This window comes from Cebus imitator, unplaced genomic scaffold (genome assembly GCF_001604975.1).
Source record: "Cebus imitator isolate Cc_AM_T3 unplaced genomic scaffold, Cebus_imitator-1.0 Scaffold548, whole genome shotgun sequence".
In the NCBI taxonomy this organism is placed as follows: domain Eukaryota; kingdom Metazoa; phylum Chordata; class Mammalia; order Primates; family Cebidae; genus Cebus; species Cebus imitator.
The window spans coordinates 993,632-1,012,832 of NW_016107863.1; the positions used below are offsets into that span (position 1 = coordinate 993,632).

At 44.2% G+C, this 19,201-nt stretch overlaps 1 protein-coding gene and 1 pseudogene across 10 annotated transcripts in view; both read right to left on the reverse strand.

Moving 5' to 3' along the window:
* The window catches only part of HECW1 (HECT, C2 and WW domain containing E3 ubiquitin protein ligase 1), a 453,917-nt gene that overhangs the window by 251,002 nt on the left and 183,714 nt on the right, over positions 1-19,201 (reverse strand). For all 10 annotated transcript variants that reach the window (XM_017515382.2, XM_017515378.2, XM_017515385.2 and 7 more), the window contains one exon: positions 6,185-6,509. In XM_017515382.2, the coding sequence (XP_017370871.1) occupies positions 6,185-6,509 (325 nt within the window). The remainder of the gene's footprint in view (positions 1-6,184; positions 6,510-19,201) is intronic.
* LOC119469021 overlaps positions 16,888-19,201 on the reverse strand; it is a 28,651-nt pseudogene continuing 26,337 nt past the window's right edge.

Below are 19,201 nucleotides of genomic sequence, written 5' to 3' on the forward strand. Positions count from 1 at the left end.
AAAAAAAAAAAAAAAAAAAAAAAAAGGAAAGGAAAAGAACAGGGTGCTGTGACAGAGAGTGACAAGGAAGGCAGCCAGGGGGTGGTCAGGAGCACACTGGTGGAGGAGACGAGGACTGGGAGGAGCTCTTGATGACTGTATGTTTCACCTCTTGCTGTTTATCTGCTCATCACTTTGCAACCCATCCATGTCATCTTTAAAACCAGTGTCCGGAGAGAAATGCAGCATTCCTGGGGAGGACAGATCTGAGAACACTAAGCTGCCTGTCACCTTCTTCGTTCCAGACCCCACACCTTCAGTGCAGACTAAGACAGGAATGTGAATTTGTTGCTCTTCTATGGTGCCCTTGTAGTTTCCACTCCACCGGAAATAATCTGAGTGAGGTGGATCTGAGGCTGTGGGGAAAGCCAGGTTTTGAGAGTCCAAATCCACTGCAGGGGCTGGAGGGACAACCTGGGCAAAGGGCTCCTGAGGGCAGGCCCAGAGTCCGGCTCTGCAGAGAGCTCTTTTCATGATTGCTCTTTTTTCTGCAGATTCTCTCCGGGTCACATGCTGCATCGAGCTGGACTGAGAAAACAGAGATGAAGTGCAAAAAGCACTGAGCTTGAAGCCAAAGGGCCCAGCTCTTGAGGTCTTGCATGCCATTTGCCAATCATGTCAGTTCTACAGTCTTTCCTCATCTGCAAAGTGGGGAGTAGTCATAAAACTTCAGTCTTACAGGGGAGCACTAAATGAGATAACTGCTAAGCCTACTTGTAATCTGCTATGTGGATTGCACATTTTAGGCTGCCCCTTCTCTGGCAAAAAAATGACTGGGCAAATGAACACTCATTACCGATAAGAACTGTTTGTATCCTTTGGAAAATCGCTTGTTTGCAAAATTTGCCTGTCTTTTTATTCACAGTTGTGCTCACAGCCCTGTTTGGGTTGCTAAGAAGATTGCATAATACATCTTTTACAGTAATTGCCTCATTTCTGCAAAAAGGCATAATGTTTTCCTAGCTCCCTGGGTCTTCAGCACAGATATAACAAGTCTCACACCCAGGTAGAAATTTGCCTCATTATAGCAGTTCTCCAAGGGATGGTATTTCCCTGAATTTATCCACTCTGATCACTGGGATATTCCCTTTCATATTCATAGTCAGGGATTTATGGACAGTAACACCTGGAAGGAGGATGTCCATTCATGCGTGAGATAATGGATATTGGGTACTTTGTTCCAGGCATTGTGCTAAACCTTGGGGATACACTGGTGAACAAGACACGGTCTATGTTCTCAGGGAGTTTCTAATATATTTGGGGATTTATTCAAGAAAACAGGTAATTTCATTAGAATATAGAAAGTACGAGAGTGGGTGAATTATCAAGGAACCACAGGAGCACGAATGAGAAAAGGATAAAGGGGAGGTGGGAAGAAGCAGAGAAGGATGAAGAGGATGGAAAAAACAAAACAAAACAAAACAAAAAAACCAACCCATATTAATGCGAGAAACGTATATTTTGCCATAGACATTTAAACACAATACATTTTAAAGGACTGGCTGGCTATCGGCCCTGATAAGCAGCCCCTTCCCTCACACTAACAATAACATTTAATCACAAATACCATCCAAGAGAAACAGAATAGTCTGTATTTTTGGGCTGAGAGGTCATCTGGGCTGAGAGGTCAAACCCTTCCCCAAAGGCATTTGTTACCAGTTGTTAGAAAAGTTACTTAGTCTTTGCTTAGGAATCCAAATGCATTGGCAGGGTCAGCTGCAGAAATCCAGACTCAGTCTATGTGTTTTATGCAGAAAGGGATTTAATACAGGGAGTTCGGTGCCTAGAGAACTGGACTCTAGCAGGGCTTCTGGAATCAGGATAACTCTGCTTAACTGGCTCTACGAGGAGGCTGCTGCCTTTGCGTCACTCACATGGGCTGCCTTGGGACCTGCTAAACACGAGGCAGGAAACTTAAATCTACCATTACTATGTGATCTTAGGCAGTTTATTTAATCCTTCACTACAAAATGGGGATACATACTATAAGTACCTACCTCAAAATCTTATTGTAAGGATTCCTTGAGCTAATATAGCTAGCGGTCTTAGAACAGTGTCCAACATCTAATAAGCAGCTATTTCTGCTTAGAATCTGGGCTAAAAATAGGGCCCTCTATTGCAAATCTCCATGATATTTAATATGTAAAACCATTAATAATAACTTGAAACACTAGCTCACATCAGTACTGGTTAAGCTTCTGTCATCGTACATTTTGTACAGAACATGTAGAGATAAGTTTCTCAGGAAAAGATTGTATTTTCTGAGTGGTATATATTTCTTCTGGTGTATAGAATCCTACCACCTGTTCCACAGTTTATAATAGAGAAAGGATCTTTGTGGTTATGAAAATTTTAATCAGAAAGTTCTAATGAGGCTTACAGAAATAGAATACCTAAGAAACAAGTAATGTATTTTCTCTTGATTTGTTCAAAATAAAAATTATAGCTATGGTTTCCATACCATAATCTATAATAGACGAGTGGACAGCAAACATACTATTGCTGTTAAGAGTGGAATGAGCAAGTGAGCCCACGACTGATTAAAAGAGAGAATCAGTATACTACCCAGGTCTCCTACACCCATCAGAAAAAAGATATGGCTTCCATTTTTCAGAGTAATTCATGCCTTCTGACCACCAAATCTTGGAAAAAAATCTCCCAGGATTCTCCCACTGTGGCTGGACCATGCATGGCTTTACTAAATAACAGCACGAGGCTGGGCGCGGTGGCTCATGCCTATAATCCCAGCACTTTGGGAGGCCAAGGCGAGTGGATCACCTGAGGTCAGGAGTTTGAGACCAGCCTGGCCAATGTGGTGAACCCCCATCACTACTATAAATGCAAAAATTAGCCAGGTGTGGTGTCACACACTTGTAGTCCCAGCTGCTCGGAAGGCTAAGGCAGGAGAATCGCTTGAACCTGGGAGGCAGAGGTTGGAGTGAGCCAGGATCACACCACCGCACTCCAGCCTGGGCAACAGAGCAAGACTGTCTGAAAATTAATAATAATAATAATAATAATAATAATGGGACAGGAGATATGGGGAGAATCTACTTGTCTTTCTTATTACTAAGCCAATGATGCAGAAGCTCACTGTCTTGTAGAAGAAGGGACTCTAAGCATAAAGCGATAGAAGAGCTCCTAAAAATCAATGCCACTTTCTCCTCTTCTGTGGCCTCTCCTTCATATTGTTTCTTTGGACACAGGCGTTCTTTTTGTGCCTTAACTGAGAAATACAGTTTCTGCTCTTTTAGATTCTAATAGGGTGGCTGATGTCAAGGAAAAACTTTAATTCTTCAGAGTTGGTATCCCTAAATCAGCAGCTACACACTACACATCCCCCTCCACATGCAGGCATTTTCCCCCTCTTACAGCAGAACAGTCCTATTTACTTTGAGAGCTCCAGTAGTCTACCATGCTGAAAGCATCACAACCCTGGCCTGTGCTGGACATCTGATGGCTCACAGATGTGGCATGGCCCATACCCATCACTGCACCACAACGCTGTGCTACACTCATGGCAGCATGAGTCTTGTGCCAGGGGAGGTAGCTGTGTGACTGTGGGAGCCATGGAGTCAACCTCTCCTCATTCATGAAACGACAGATGAGATGAAATCACCATGTCTACGTTTCTCAGCCTAGATCTCTGATTTGATCTCTGGCGTAGCACGGTAAATGCAGAAGATAAGCTACGAAGGACTTACACATTATTAACTTTAAAGATTCACAGACAGTTTCAGATTGGGAAGTTATTTTTGAAATGCTATGCTGTGAAAGTGTTGGCATTTTGCATTACATAACTTCACAGTTATATATGTGTAGCTACAATGAGAATAACAAACTGTCAAATTAAGGTTCTAGGATGATGAGTTGTGGTTACTTTTGTCTCAGTCAAAATGTCATGATAACACCAGATCTTATTCATTCACGGAGTTTTGTAATATCTGCTCTGGCTACCCACCCCCTCCTCTACCACCCTCTTCTTTTGTCCTTTCCAGTGTCCTGGTTTTCCTGCCTCTTCACCACCTCCTTCTCTTCTGTTTGAGTTCTTTGTCTGCCTCTCCCCTGCCCCTCTCTCATTGTGACTATCTGGTGCTCTCTTTCTGCACACAACACTAGAGTGAGCTTATCCACCCCCAAGGTGTCTGTTACCCCAAATCTACAACCCTAGCGTGGATCCCTGGCTGAGCTTCAGACCCATTCATTCATTCACTGTGGATGCACATCCCTCAGGTGTCCCACACTCAGTAATTCCACCTTGAGCTCATTACCTTCTCCCCAAATAGGCTTCTCTTCCAGTGGGTCCCTGACTTGAGGAACAGCATCAGCACTCACCAACTGCGAGAAGATACACTTGTAAGGAGTTGACCCAAAACTAGATCTGGGCCAGCAATGGTGGCTTATGCCTGTAATCTCAGCATTTGGAGAGGCTGAAGCTGGAGGATCACTTGAGCCCAGGAGTTTGATTTGAGCCTGGGCAACATAGTGAGACTCCATCTTGATAAAAAACCAAACCAACCAAACAACAACAACAACAAAACCAAAACCAAAACCAAACCAAACCAAAATCCTAGATTCAGAGCCCTAAACCTAATTGCCTCAGATGCTAAACGCAAAACACTCAAGATGAAGGTTGGAATGGGTGGGAGGGGACTGTGGCAACACTGAAGGTCACAGGCCAGTCTTGGAGGGGGTGGGGAGGTGAAGGGGGATGCAGATGCTTAACTCCAGCAGATTAGAACCATGCGGTATCACAGGCTCAGGCTGCCAAATTGGAGCCTTTGTAAAAGAGGCTAGAAAGTTTGGTTTCAGCTTGAAATCTCTACATTTTAAATGTGGATAATCAAATTTAAAACAAAAAAATGTAAATGAAACAAAATATGCTCATTGGGGTGTTATTTTGCAATCTCTGTTATTGATTGATAGTATCTGCTTTTATTCAAGAACTGTTTTTTTTTTCAGAAACAAATTAAATTTTAAAGTTCAGAAATCGAGTTCAGCTAGTCACAGCTATTTGTGTAAAAATTTCAACAATGTACTCATCTTCATCTTTACATGAATGTGTGTATTATAAACATGCTAACTAAGCTGATGGAGAAACCTTTAAGAGACCCAAGAATATTTCCCTGAGAACTGGTCAGTCAGATAAGATCCCCTTTATTTTATCAGAAAAATTGTCAAGGCTTTAAACTACTCATAACAATCCATAACTTTCTGTGATGTTAAATCCGGTGTTGTGTGTCTGAATGTGCAAATATTGCACAACACAAAGTGAAGGCAGAAGGCCTGGCCTCGGATGGACCTGTGGTCTTTCATGTATTAGAATCTGTTGACTCTGGTGGCCTTCCAGCAATTACAACTTGACTTTTGGGTAACGCATCGATTTCCATGACAGCTGATTCTATTACATAAAATAGACGAAATACATTTTTCATTTAAATTGGTTTCCATAATTATAAGATTTAGTTTCAAAACCAATCTATGGGAATGGTGAAACTTTCATAAAAATAATTGCCTCAGCATCCAACTTACTTGTATAATTTATTTTGTTCCCAAAGACTTTAGAAAATTCACATAGAACCATTTCTTCTAGTAAACTTTCAACTTTGGCACTTTCAAAATTTTGGATAAATCTCCACCTAAAGAGTAAGGCAAGTCAACTTTCCCCAGCACCATGCCTGTATGTATAATTCCCAGCTTGTCTGTTGAATACAAAGCAGTAAGAATGTTGGAAGAGCCGGTGAAGATTATGCTGGAAACTAAAGTGAAATTGTCTCCACGTAGCTGTGCATACATTTGTTAGGCATATGGTGATACTTTGTCTTATAAGCACATAGATTTAAAAACAGGCTTTTGATATTAACTTATTCATAAGTAGAAGAGCTTCTATAGTTGCAAATGATGATGTTTGCATTTAACCACACTGTACTCTATCTCATGATTTTCTTCCATGGAATAGAGATGGCAAGAGAGGCCTTATTGTCCACTTTGCAGAAAAGCAAGGTCATGCAACAGTGGTCTTCAGTGTGTTCAAATCTGGCATATAACACAGCTGCCTATTTTAATTATATGGTAGAGGTTATTAAAATGCGACAGCTTATGTAAAAGTGAATGATGAATAATACACTTGGCACATTCTACTCACCAATGAGGTACATGCCAATCCAGTCCCCAGCGTCCACTTCCTCCTTTATGTCCCAGTGGATGACCAGGTCCTGCGAGTGCCCGATGGAGTAGTAGGAGCTGCTGACCATGAGTGTGGAGCGGCTGTCCGAGGTGACCAGGTCGGTGTCGCTGGTGGAGCGGGGAATGGTGACGCCATCATGGGGGCCACCCCTGAGGTCCATGTTGTGGAACTGGTCAGGGTTGTAGCTGTATCGGAGTGGCTCCTTGCACCGGCGTCGGCTCTGCGAGTTTCTAGAAGGAGACGCCATGGCTGCCAGGCCTAAAAACCTGTTCTGGTACAGATTCTGTGGGAGCAAAGAGACAGCGAGCAGGGTCAGGGCACACCGGCAACTCAGCTGCTGTCATCACACGAAAATGAAAGAAAGATGTTCTGGGAGACACGCGCTGTGAGTGAGCTGCCCTGCTGGGCAGATCTGAAACATGGCATAGAGCATCTTCCTCGTGACAAAGGCTGCAGCTCTGGGTTCACACGGGGACAGCAGGAACAAAAACACGAGTGCACCAGGGTGCCCTTCATTTCCATACTCTGCTGGAGTCGCTGCCTCTCCAGGCTCTAACCCACTTGATCCCAGAAGAACTGGGATGTGTAGAACGACCCTGAAGGTGTGACTATTCCCCAACCAAATGCCATCCCTCGAGTTCTCCAACATCAATTAGATTGGATCTGATTTTATCCTTCTTTAAGGCAAACAAATGATTATCATTATTAACCTCTCAGTGATCCCTGCAGCATTCAGGTCCCTACACACAGCCTAGAATTAGGGGTGGTCCCTCCACACAGCCTAGAATTAGGGGTGGTCCCTCCTGGGTGGGGCAGCCACTTCTCCATTTACAACCTTTCACTCTACAGAATGCCTTTGGCCATATGAAATTTCCATGAAGGACTTCAAACATCCTAGTACTCTTTGAACACCATGATTTTCAATAAAATCCAATCTCAAAGGACTGTATCTCCCTTGGATACAGCCAATGGTATTGTAGAAAACCTTGTATCTGATGAGAAAAAGATGCATATTTGTATTGTTTACAATTTTGAGCACTTAAAATGAGCCAAGCTGATGCAGACCAATAACTCGTTTTGGAAACAGATAACTTTGATAACACAAAAGGACAGGCAGCAAATAGAACTCACCCATGGGATTTGTTTTAGAAACAAGCAAGGGTGATTCTGACTCCATCAAAGTATGCTAAAATTGGGTTTAAATGAACATTTCTGGGGGTTCTGGTTATTGAAGTTCATGTTGTTCTGTACCTAGTTTTCAAGAAGGGAAGATTAAGCCCTAAAAAAGTGTTGACAGATGGAGTTTAGATCCCAGGAACTGTAACTTATTATGCACCTCAATCAAAGGCAAGCTATTGACTTTTTGTTTACCAGCCATGATCTGCAGATTACAGCAACAGTCTATTTTTTTGGTTACATCAATCTAGTTAGCAGTAATTTAGGCCCATGCTTCTTCCAACCTCCAAGACCGGGACGTTGTAAAAAGTCTATTAGCCTGAGAAAGCACAGTGTTGGCATTCTGTGAGTCTTGGTCCTGTATGGCCGTGGGGCAGGCAGGCCTTTTCATTCATCTGTGTCTCCTGTTTGGAATTCCTTTGGCCCTACTGGTGGTTGCTGTAGAATTATAACAGGCAGATAAGCCAGACTCCAAAAAGCATCTCATCACCCTATTGGAACCATATTTATTTTTTCAAAATGCCTGTCACTACAGCAGTATGAAAATAGATGGACCATGGTGTTGCCTGGAAACCATTCCTCCTCTCAGGAAGACAGGCAAAGCGCTGGAGGCCAGGGAAGCAGGAACCACCCACCCATCTCAAGGCACCATGGCTATTCTGGGCAGTTCAGGGAGGATCTCAGTAAGCTGACACCTCTCCGGGAGGCTCTGTCCAGAGACCTTTGTAAAATCCCCAAAACAGACAGGCTTCTACAAGAGCACAAGGTTCATTTAGTTCCCATGTACTTTAAGTGGACTCATATCATGTTATAGTATTACAGAGATTCAAAACCACTTGGAGTTAAGTGCAGTAGTCAAGTATATAATTATGAATTACACCATGATCAAAGCTGTGGAGGCAGCACCTACCTGCTTCCCAGCTACGGGTCTATCCCTGGATGATTTAATCTTTCTGCATCTCAGTTTCCTCCTCTGTAAATGGGCTGTTGTCAGAATTTAGTGAGACAGTGCAAGTCAAGTTCTTCGTATAGTAAGTGCTCAATAAATAAAAATCTCCTGCTAAGATACCACTGGTAATGCTTTAGGAAGGAAAACTCACTGAGACATAGGGTGTGGGCACCTGGCCAGGCTCCATCACTAAACAGACTTCCTTCATGTCACCCCAGAGTCCTCAACACTTAAGTTCATGCACTGAATTCAAGAAACCCTCAGGCTGTCTTACAAAATCAAAGTGGCAAGTGTTAAACAGCCTAGTGTATTTGTAAAGGTGCTCTATACACCAGTGTTCAGGGGAGAGACTCCTTTATTTGTAAGGTTTATGATTAAGATATTTTTGCCTTAATGTTGAACAGCCTAAGATAAAGGTTGTTTATCTACGTGGTTTCCATCAGGGCCTCAAAAGGATTGTAGGGTGTTTTTCTTTTGCTGAAGACAACAATTCTACTATTGTATTTTTACCAAAATTCCCTGGAAACTAGACAACGCTCCTGAAACTGTCAAATTATGCCCGTGATCACTGTTCACATGGTGAGAGGAAAGGTAGAGGAGGAAACATTAGTCAAAGAGGACAGGATTGGAACGATGACATTTGTCTGGGATAAGCAGGGTAGCCTCAAAGCCGTCCCTTGCACCCCACCCTCTCCCACCACCCTGTCTTTGCACACATCCTCCCCATTCCTACTTGCAGGCAGGATCTGCACTTCTGCATCAGAATTATGCTCCGGTACCAACTCTGCTGTAACCGCCCCTTGCCTCCTTCCCATGCCCAAGAGTGAAACTTTCTGCTCTGTGATGCACAGGAATCTCATTCCCCTGCAGAGATTCTTAGATACTGTTGCTAGTTGATCTGTCCATGTTCACTCCTACACTGTGAAGTTTTCTCCTCTATATATCCCCTATACCTGGCATAATTCTTGGCATGAAAAGCCCCCCAGTCTTTAATTTATAGAAATCATTTTACTCAATGATGTCCCTTCTTGTTCCAGAAAGAGTTTAAGATGGCTTATAAAACTAGATAAAATGATGAGGAGCCGTAGTTCAGGCTTGTAATCCCAGCACTTTTGGAGGCAAAGGTGAGTGGACCACCTGAGGTCAGGAGTTCAAGACCAGCCTGGCCAACATGGCAGAACCCGGTCTTTACTAAAAATACAGTAATTAGCTGGGTATGGTGGCGTGGTGCCTGTAATCCCAGCTACTTGGGAGGCTGAGGCAGAAGAATCGCTTGAACCCAGGAGGCGGAGGCTAAAAAAAAAAAAAAAGAAGAAACACAGAAAGACGTGATAATTTACTAGTAGCTGGTACAAAGAAAGAAGAAAAGGAAGATATGAACACAAAGTTATGTAGGAAGGAGGCAAACATAACATTATATTCCATAATGTCCTAAACAGGTGTTTTTATTAAAGACTCACAATAGTTGCTCCTTTTTATTTTTAATTTCCCAGTTTTATTGAGGAAAATTGACAAATAAAATTGTATGATTTTAAGGAATACACTGTGAAGATTATATATGTGTGTGTGTGTGTGTGTGTGTGTGTGTGTGTGTATCTATCTATCTATCTATCTATGGTAAAATGATGACCACAATCGAGTTAGTTAGCACATCCACCGTCAACTAGTTACCCTGTTTTTGTTGTATTTTGGTTTGGTTTGTGGTGAGCGCATTTGAGCAAATGTCAGCAGTTGCTTCTTGAACACAGCAGGTGGATACAGCTGATTGCTCAACATGCAATTTATTTGTGGCCAGGTTTCTCCCAGGCATTCACAAACGTTTCTAACATATACTATAGACTCATCAGGCTAGAAGAAGAATTTAATCATTCTCTCTTCACATCTGAACTGTGGGAGATAGACGAAGCTCTGTCTTGTTTTTAAGTAGCCCTGGATCAAAGGCCACTCTCTTCCTAGACAGTGATTCCAGTGTCTTACAACTCTGCTATTCTTCCTCATCTCTGAAACCAATCTCCCCAACAGGAGACCTCCTTTCTCTTTCTTCTCTGCAGAGGGTGGCCCTCCCAGTCTCTGTATGTGTGGGAAATCAATGGGTATCACTAAATTTCTCCTAGCCTTTTCTCCAACCCACTAATAACTTGAGTATCTTTCATCTTCTTTCCCCTTTGGTGATGGATAATATGAGCTAATAGGAGGACCACAAGAACATCAGCAATAGTTTCAATAACACTGTAATTTTCCAATTCTTGGTAGTGATCACATATCCTTAGTTATGGGCTATGCCAAGCATAGATTTTAGTTGACACTTGAAAAAGTGGGTCTGATGAGTGAGCCCCTGAGAGCAACTTAGATACACTGTACAAAGTGCCCTGCTTTATAGGGAATAAATTGCCATCTGCTGTTTTTTTTTTTTTTTTCCTATTTGTAGCAGAGGACCCACCGATGTTATGTTTATTTGTTTTGCTTTCCAACTTAAATAACATCGTAATTGTTGAAATGTTTTGAAGTAAGTGATATGGTTAAACAAAGGTTGTTTTCTTTTTTTTTCAAATCTTGGAACAGGCCTTGTGGGTATAATATGTTTTAAGATATTCTCATGGAGTATAGCACATTAACAAAAACAAAACCTGTAAAAAAAAAGAATCTTAAAAGCAGAAAATCATCACTTCTAGGGAGGGAACACGTGATTATGCATGGATTTTTTTTTTTTAAAGAATCCAGAGACAAAAGATTCTGCTCTGTCAGTTTCTATCTAACAAAGTCATTAACAGCGTTTCTGTCTTGGAGTATTAAACTGTGAGTGAGTGCCATCTCAGAAATGAAAGCAGACAAAGGTATGTCTATGATAGAGAAAATAACTCTTAAAAATTGCCTCTACACGAAGAAATCAAAAATTGTAAGTGAAATATACAGCCCTTGAAGGAAACTTCATTAAAGTATACAAGATGAGGTTATAGGAACTGGCATTATTTAGTTGGAAGAAAGAACGTAATACATTTTTTAGTTCATGAGCAGATTTTACTTTGATCAAGTAGACTCCTGCAGCTTTTGCTACCCAGCACTCGGCTTTGTTATGCCACCAGGGGAGTAATGGAACTTTAAAAAGAGAAAATCAAAACTTGTCATTTTTCTACAAAGGATTTGAGAAAATTTACAACCCAAGACATGGATAATAAAATAGGAAAATACAAAACAGACAGAAATTAGGAAGTAGCAATATGAAGGAAGACAAAAATAATTCTGAGCATTTGCTCGATGTCGGGGACTTTTGTACATGATCTCATCAAAGCACTATCAAGGCCGGGCACGGTGGCTCACGCCTATAATCCCAGCACTTTGGGAGGCTGAGGCAGGCAGATCACCTGAGTCAGGAAACCAGCCTGGGCAACATGGTGAAATCCTGTCTCTACTACAAAAAAAATTAGCTGGGTGTGGTGGCAGGCACCTGTAATCCCATATGCTTGGGAGGCTGAAGCAGGGAGAATCGTTTTAACTCGAGAGGCAGAGGGTTCAGTGAGCCGAAATCATGTACTGCACTCCAGCGTGCGGGGCACAGCGAGACTGTGTGCCCCCACCAGAAACGAACAACAACAACACAACAGCAGAAAACACTATCAAGTATCCCTATTCTCAGGTTGCTGGAAAACCCGGTTGAGAATGGTTAATAAAAATTCTGAGGTCATCTATCGTGTGGTGAGAAATGGAGATTTGAGCCTGTGTCTGGGCGATTGTAAGAGGACACTTTTATCATTCTTAAGCATTCTTCCCAAATTATAAAACGGACAGACAGAATTGTAGTAATTGAGATTCAGATACTTCTCTGGGCTTTTTGGCAGCCAAGAAGATAAAAGGAAAGCTTAGTTCTTATGATCACAATACAGGGACTTTTTTCTTCCTCCAAGTTCTTAACAAAATGTTTCATCTTAGACTTTCTGTAGGGAACACAATGAAATGTGGTGAGTAAGATCTTAAGAGACTTTTAATCACGAATATAATGGCAGATCCCTTGTACAAGGCTTTGACAAAAGCCAAGGTCATCGTAGGAAGTGAGCTCATTAGGGACTGAGCGACTGTGCTGTGCTGCCTTCCGAACACGTTCCGAAGTCTACCTGGCTTAATCACTTCCAGGGGAAGCTTCTACCCCAAAGCTTCCGCTCTGAATTCAGTGGCTGTTCTCAATCACGCAGCTTCCTCTCTGGCCTCAATGGAGATTTCGATCAGAGCCTGAATGACATGTTCTGTCTAAAACTCCCTTCCTGTCAACTTAGTTTTTATCAGTCCCCTCTACTTAGAAGGCAGGCACCAAGAGTGCAGCCCAGCCCAGCTCCTTCATGTCTGCATTTCCAGCAAAAGTAGTGCCTGGCATGAACGTAGATGATGCTCAGTAAATACTTTGTTGAGGCTGGGTGTGGTGGCTCACGTCTGTAATCCTAGCACTTTATAGGAGGCCAAGGCAGGCAGATCACCTGAGGTCAGGAGTTCGAGACCAGCCTGGCCAACGTGGTGAAATCCCATCTCTACTAAAGATGCAACAAAAATTAGCTGGGAGTGCTGATGCGTGCTCATAATCCCAGATACCTGGGAGGCTGAGGCAGGAGAATCGCTTGAAGGAGGAGGGAGGAGGAGACTGCAGTGAGCCAAGATTGCGCCACTGCACACCAGCCTGCGGACAGGGCAAGGCTCCATCTCAATAAATAAATAAATAAAAAACTCTGTTGAATGAATGAATGCACATGTGGGTAATGTGTGGGCTGGAGTGCACCTGGATATGGGGCTCTGCTCCTTGAACTCAGGAACTCTTTAAGGGCTTATTTTGCCTTAAGCACAAGGCTTAGTGCCCAGAGTCACTCAAGTTGAGTTCCTGGTTCCTGAGCTGCATTGGGATAGGTCAGGTGTCCGGATACAGGACCAGCAGAAGCACAGGGGAACCCCCCTGAGGCAGCACAGGAGAAGTGGGGATGGCTTCGGCTGGAGGGCTCAGAGACAAGGCCAGGGAGCTTTATCCAGAGCTCTACTCATTTTTGGCCCCCCTGCCCCCCGCTGGTCCTCACTGTCTAAAAGCAGAAACCTCCTACCCAACCCAATCGCAGGCACAAGAGATCACAAAAATCACTGCAGCCCACTCATTTCCTCTGAGTCACCACTGCTAAGGAAAACAATTCGTTAGGCTGAAAAGAAGGGCTCCACCTCTCTGGGAATCACCTTCATCACCTGTCAGATAAGACGAAAGTGTTGGGATGAGATTAAATACTGCCCCGGGTCCTCCTCTCCCTCTCGAATCCTGAGACTTGGGTCCTGCTTACACATTTGTACCTCTGCTTGGGAAGGAACTGCTGTGCATGAGGGATGCTGTGGGGCAGGGGCGGGTGTAGGGGCTGTGAGGTGGCCCTGACCCCCTGTTGGGTGTAAGGGAGGAGAGTGGGAGGTGGCTGCTAAACCACCATCTCTATCTAACTCTTCAGCTCCCAGACACCTGTTCCTGAAATCTGTGCCTCAATTTGTGTTTTCAGCCTCAAAGCTGCGTGTTAAAAAAGCTTTCTTTTGTGCTGGCCATTGTGTGGAAGAATATCACAGAATTACATAAATTGTGTGGGCTCCCTTTCTTTGAAAAAGAAATAAAATCCCACTCATTGCTGGCTGAAAGGGAACATTAGGGGGAGAAAATTTTAATAAGCAAATCAAGCCAAACCAGATAACGTCCACATAGGAAGTCATGATTTAAAACGCAAGGAATTTGTTAAAATGACAGTCAGACGTATTATTTTAGGAACACGTAATAAATACCTTATCACTCTTAAAAAAAATCCACCAATAAGTGTAAGAGTCGAACATCCCCACCCTCCTGCTTTTGACTCTGTGACCCTTTGATGATGGGGAGGGCGTGGTCTTTGCTCCTTGTCACTCACCTGCCATTCTCACTTACACGTAAGAAAGACTAGCTGGAGCCCAGGCTCCAGGAAGGGCGTGCACGGACCTCTCACTGCTTTGCTCAAGTCTGCAATTTCTTGGTGCAGCTCTGGGTTATTTGGGAGGTTTATGTTTGGAGGTGTTCAGCAGCGAAGTTGCTGGAATCTGGGCGGTTTGTATGGGCAGAAGAGTGGGCGGGGGGCTGTGGGCATGGGAGAGAGAGGAAGGTGGCAGGCAGGAGGGCCACGTCTGGTTAGCCGGGGCAAATTCCTGTTCATAATAATACCTCCTCTGGTCTACACAGAAAGGAAAGGTGAGAAGTGGTATTCTTCTGTGTATGTGTGTGTGTGTGTGTGTCTGTGTGTGTAAAAGACAGAGACAGAATGAATGGGAGCTTACAGATGTGAGAAAGAGACCCCTTTTCTCCATCTCAATGTTAGGAAATACCATTTCTTCTTCAGGAAGGCACTAACCTGATTGAAAGTGGGAAAGATTCCTCTTTACCTACTGACGCCTGCAGAGGAAAAGGATACGTGTTCACCTCCCGGAACCACAGTGCGGCTCCAGGGGACCTGCGGACCATACAGGACAGATAGGGAGGCCACGTCATCCTCCCAGGGCTGTCTGGTGCTGGGTACTTGGGAGGAGGCCCCATGATGACTTCAGCCTCACTCCACCCTGAGCCCAGCAGGGAGTGTGCTGTGCTGAGCAGGGTGACTGTAGCTCTTCCCATAACCAGGGCACCACCACCTACTTGGCTACAGTCTAGTCTCCAAAAACCAACCCACCGTATTGTGACTCACACAGGATCCCATAGTGACAGTCATGGGAGGGTTCTGGGCCAGCCCTCCTCTTATCCACTGGGAAGCTGAATCCTGAGAAGGGCAGCTGCCTTCCTGACCACACAGCAAGGGAGCGGCAGGGCCCCAGGTGGACCTGAGACTCCCTGCGGCCAGTTAGCTGCCTCGTCCATTGCCTGAGCTGCCTGGCTTGGGAGGGAGCCTCAGGCTTGTTGAGAGCCTAAGTCACAGTGTGTGTCCCTCCTCCATTCATGGCTGTGTCCACATTTGCCTGCTGTTAGGTGATGGGGCCAGGCAGGGCTTACAGTTCTAAGAACCACACTTAGGAGGGTTTCAGATGCAGCGCTGAGTTTGCATCCACATTGAAATTAACATTCAAAAAGCATGCTATCATTTGTTATGGAGGCTCAAGGTGCTGTAAAGATGCTCTCTTAAATTCTTACACCCGCTGGGTGGTTGGATCTAGTATAGTTGGGTTTATTTTTAAGTAAATACTGTCATTGCTTTTTTTCTTCCTTTCTTTTTTTTTTTTTTCTGGAGTTTCTGTTATTGTGGTCCAAGGTGGAATGGAATGGTGTGATCTCAGCTCACTGTAACCTCTGCCTCCTGGGTTCAAGTGATTCTCCTGACTCAGCTCCCAAGTAGCTGGGATTGCAGGTGTGCACCACTATGCCTGGCTAATATTTTTGTGTTTTTAGTAGAGATGGGGTTTCCTCATGTTGGCCAGGTTGGTCTCGAACTCCTGACCTCAAGTGATCCACCTGCCTCGGCTTCCCAAAGTTCTGGGATTACAGATGTGAGCCACCGCACTCAGCCTCTTCTTCCTTCCTTTAACTCAGTCAATCAGGAAACGTGGATGGTCTTTATTGTGTACCAGGCCTTGTGCCAAGTGCTGAGTATGGATACAGAGATGGCTTAAACAGTGCTTCTAACCTTGGAGAGTTTGGTGCAGGAGGCAGACATTTAAGCAGTCAACTATGACACAATGGTGAAGGCAATGCCAGGGGTGGTGGGCACAGTCCCCCTAGGAGGGAGAGAGAAGCTAGGAGCACCTTCCCAGACGGGAAGACATGGAAGCTGGGACAAGGGCAGAGGGAAATTCAATCTAAGCAGAAGGAGCTTCTCAGGTAGAAGCACATCTTTACTAAAAGCATGCTGTCCTTCCAGATTCAGCAAAGCTCCTCTTAGCTGCCTGCCAGACAGTGTCAGAGGCAGCTGGAAGTATGTGAAAGGGGTCTTCCATGGCACACCAAGAAATAAGACCTCCTCCATTGGAGAGTGGGGGGCCACAGAGGTTTCGTTCCCCTTAGAAACTTCACATTGCAGTGGTGAGGGGGAGAGCAAGGCAGACAGAGCTGCTGTGTCTTGGGGAACACAAGTGCAGCTCTCCTGAATGCCAAGGTCTACATGCAAGGAGAAGCTTTACCGATCAAGTGGTCCCTCAAGTCTAAGCCCACAGTGCCCTCTCCAGCCAGGTTGCTAAGTTTCATCACGGCAAGGGAGAGTGCCGTAACAGGAATGACTTTGGTCTTTGTTTCTGTTTTTTTTGAGGTGGAGTTTCACTTTTGTCACCCAGGCTGGAGTGCAGTGGAGCAATCTTGGCTCACTGCAACCTCTGCTGTCTGGGTTCAAGCAATTCTTCTGCCTCAGCCTCCTGAGTAGCTGGAATTACAGGCATGTGCCACCATGCAAAGCTAATTTTTGTATTTTTAGTAGAGACGGGGTTTCTCCATGTTGGTCAGGCTGGTCTTGAACTCCTGACCTCAGGTGATCAGCCCTCCTTGGCCTCCCAAAGTGCTGGGGTTGCAGGTGTGAACCACTGTGCCCTGCTAGCCCGGGTCTTTGATGGATGTGAAAACAAAGGGACAACTGAAAGGCAACTCAGGTAGCACCTTGGACAGCACCACATGCAGCCCGTTTTTACCAGCTCTGAAGGTGTGGCTGTTGCATTCATCCAGCAATAGGCGAAGAGTCATGTACCACATAGCATCTGCCAAGCCAACATCACTTGTGCTCAATTTTATTGGCAGGGGGCTTCGCATCCCTAAGAACACGGGCCCCAGAATACTTTGCTTCTCAGAATTAATCTGGAGAAGTAAATTTCAGGATCTTTGCATCCTTCATTTATAAAGCTTGACCCACTTATGTCAATACAGACTGAGGTGGACCAACTTTCTGGAACACAATTATTATAATTATAGTCTTCTCTTGCCATAGAATGTGGCACACATATATAACTTTATGGAATGTGGCACACATATCTAACTTCATGGCTATATAGCAAGGAAATATTGCCAGTGGTGTACTAGTTAATATATGCATTAAACACACATAGGCACATACCACATGATCTGTGCATGCAAGGTGATGATATGATGGGCTGGATACTGTCCACTTGGTGAGAAAGATACATAAACAAATAATTTCAATACAGCAGGTCCTTGAATGATATCATTTCATTATAATGTTGATGAGAAAAAAAAATAGATTCATGGGTGGGGCACTGTCTGCTTGGGGTTTGCAGGTTCTCCTCATGTCTGTGTGGGTTTTCTCTGGGTACTCCAGGTTTCTCCCACATTGCAAAGATGTGCACGTTAGGTTTACTGTGTGAATTGGCATGTGAAAGTCGTCCCAGTGTGAGTGAGTGACTGTGTGTGTGTGTATGTGTGTGTTAGTGTACCTTGCTTTGGAATGGTGCCCTGTCCACGATTTGTCTCCATTCTGTGTCTGGAGCTTCCAGGACAGGCTCCATCTACCCATGACACTAAACTGGAATAAGCAGGTTTAAAAAGGAATAAATGAATGAATGAAAATTATTGTAAAATAAAAATTCGTAAGGTCTATGATAATTTTACAGTTGCACAGCAGTAATCCATGTAGCCTGAAAGTCCTCAGTGAGCCCGCTGTTTTTGTGCCTGTTTCTGATCTGCATGGTGGTAGGAGGTACTCTGACAATTTCCACTTCACAAACATTTATTCTTTGATTTGACCCCTCACCACTACAACTGCTGGCACTCACTGATTCATTTATCTTAGTTGTTTTTATTAATCTTTCTTAAATGTATGTTTAGCTCACGTTTATTTCAATGTTTAATATTAGAGGTGTTTCAGGTCTTTATTTAGCGGTTTGGTGATGTATTTGTGACTAGAAATATCCCGGAGGGATGTAACTCTTGTTCATATCAATTAACTTATGGTAAAATTTGTTCTGTTACAGGTGGTTTTTCTTAAAGTCACAGTTTTCAAGGACCTACAGATGACATCAGTAAGGATTTACAGTACAGGATGACAAACACGTTTAGAGGGATTTAGATGATGGAGAGATAACTGCTGGCTTTGATGGAGAAGGAAAGAAGATTTCAGGGAGAAGTGGAGAAGGTATATTTTAGGTAGAAAAAAAAAAACACGTACAGAAGGCCCAGAGTTGTAAAGACTGCCCTGGTGTGTTCGGGGAACAGGAAGACCAGAGCGTCTGCAGGAGAGGGTGTACAGGGCAGGGTGATGGGGCAGCAAGGAGCTGGGCAGACGTAAGACCAAATCTAAAGGCCAAGGCCAATTGTGCCAAGGTAAGGAGAGAACTGTTTCTGATGAAGACAGGGAAAGAACTGGCAGTGCCCCCCCCCCCGCACCCCGCATATTGTGCTTTCTTTCACAAATGCTGTACCACTGCAAACCTTCATTAAAGGGCACCTTGGCAGAAGTTATGCTGAAGTAGCAGGGGCGGCTCCCGGGCAGGTGTAGGGAGAGTATGCCGCTCTCACCTCGGTGTGGGAGGTCATCATATCTGCTTTTCCAGATCACTCATCAGGCCGGAAGAAGGTTCCATCTTGGGCCGCAGCTCTGACAAGTGTGCCAGTCACTGAGATCATGAGCCATAATGCCCATCATGAGTACACAGTGGGTCAAACTGGTAGCAGCAGCACTTTCCTGTTGTGATCAAAGTGCCCCAGATCAATACGGCCATGCCTGATATAAATGCAGTGTTGATGTCTCAGACCACTTTTTGAGAGCAACTTAGAACAGTGATGGAGAGTAAAGCAGACATGGCTGTTAGCAATATAGAGGCATCTCTCTCTCCTTCTACATTTCATACCTGTGTTAGGAATATAGAGGCATCTCTCTCTCCTTCTACATTTCATACCT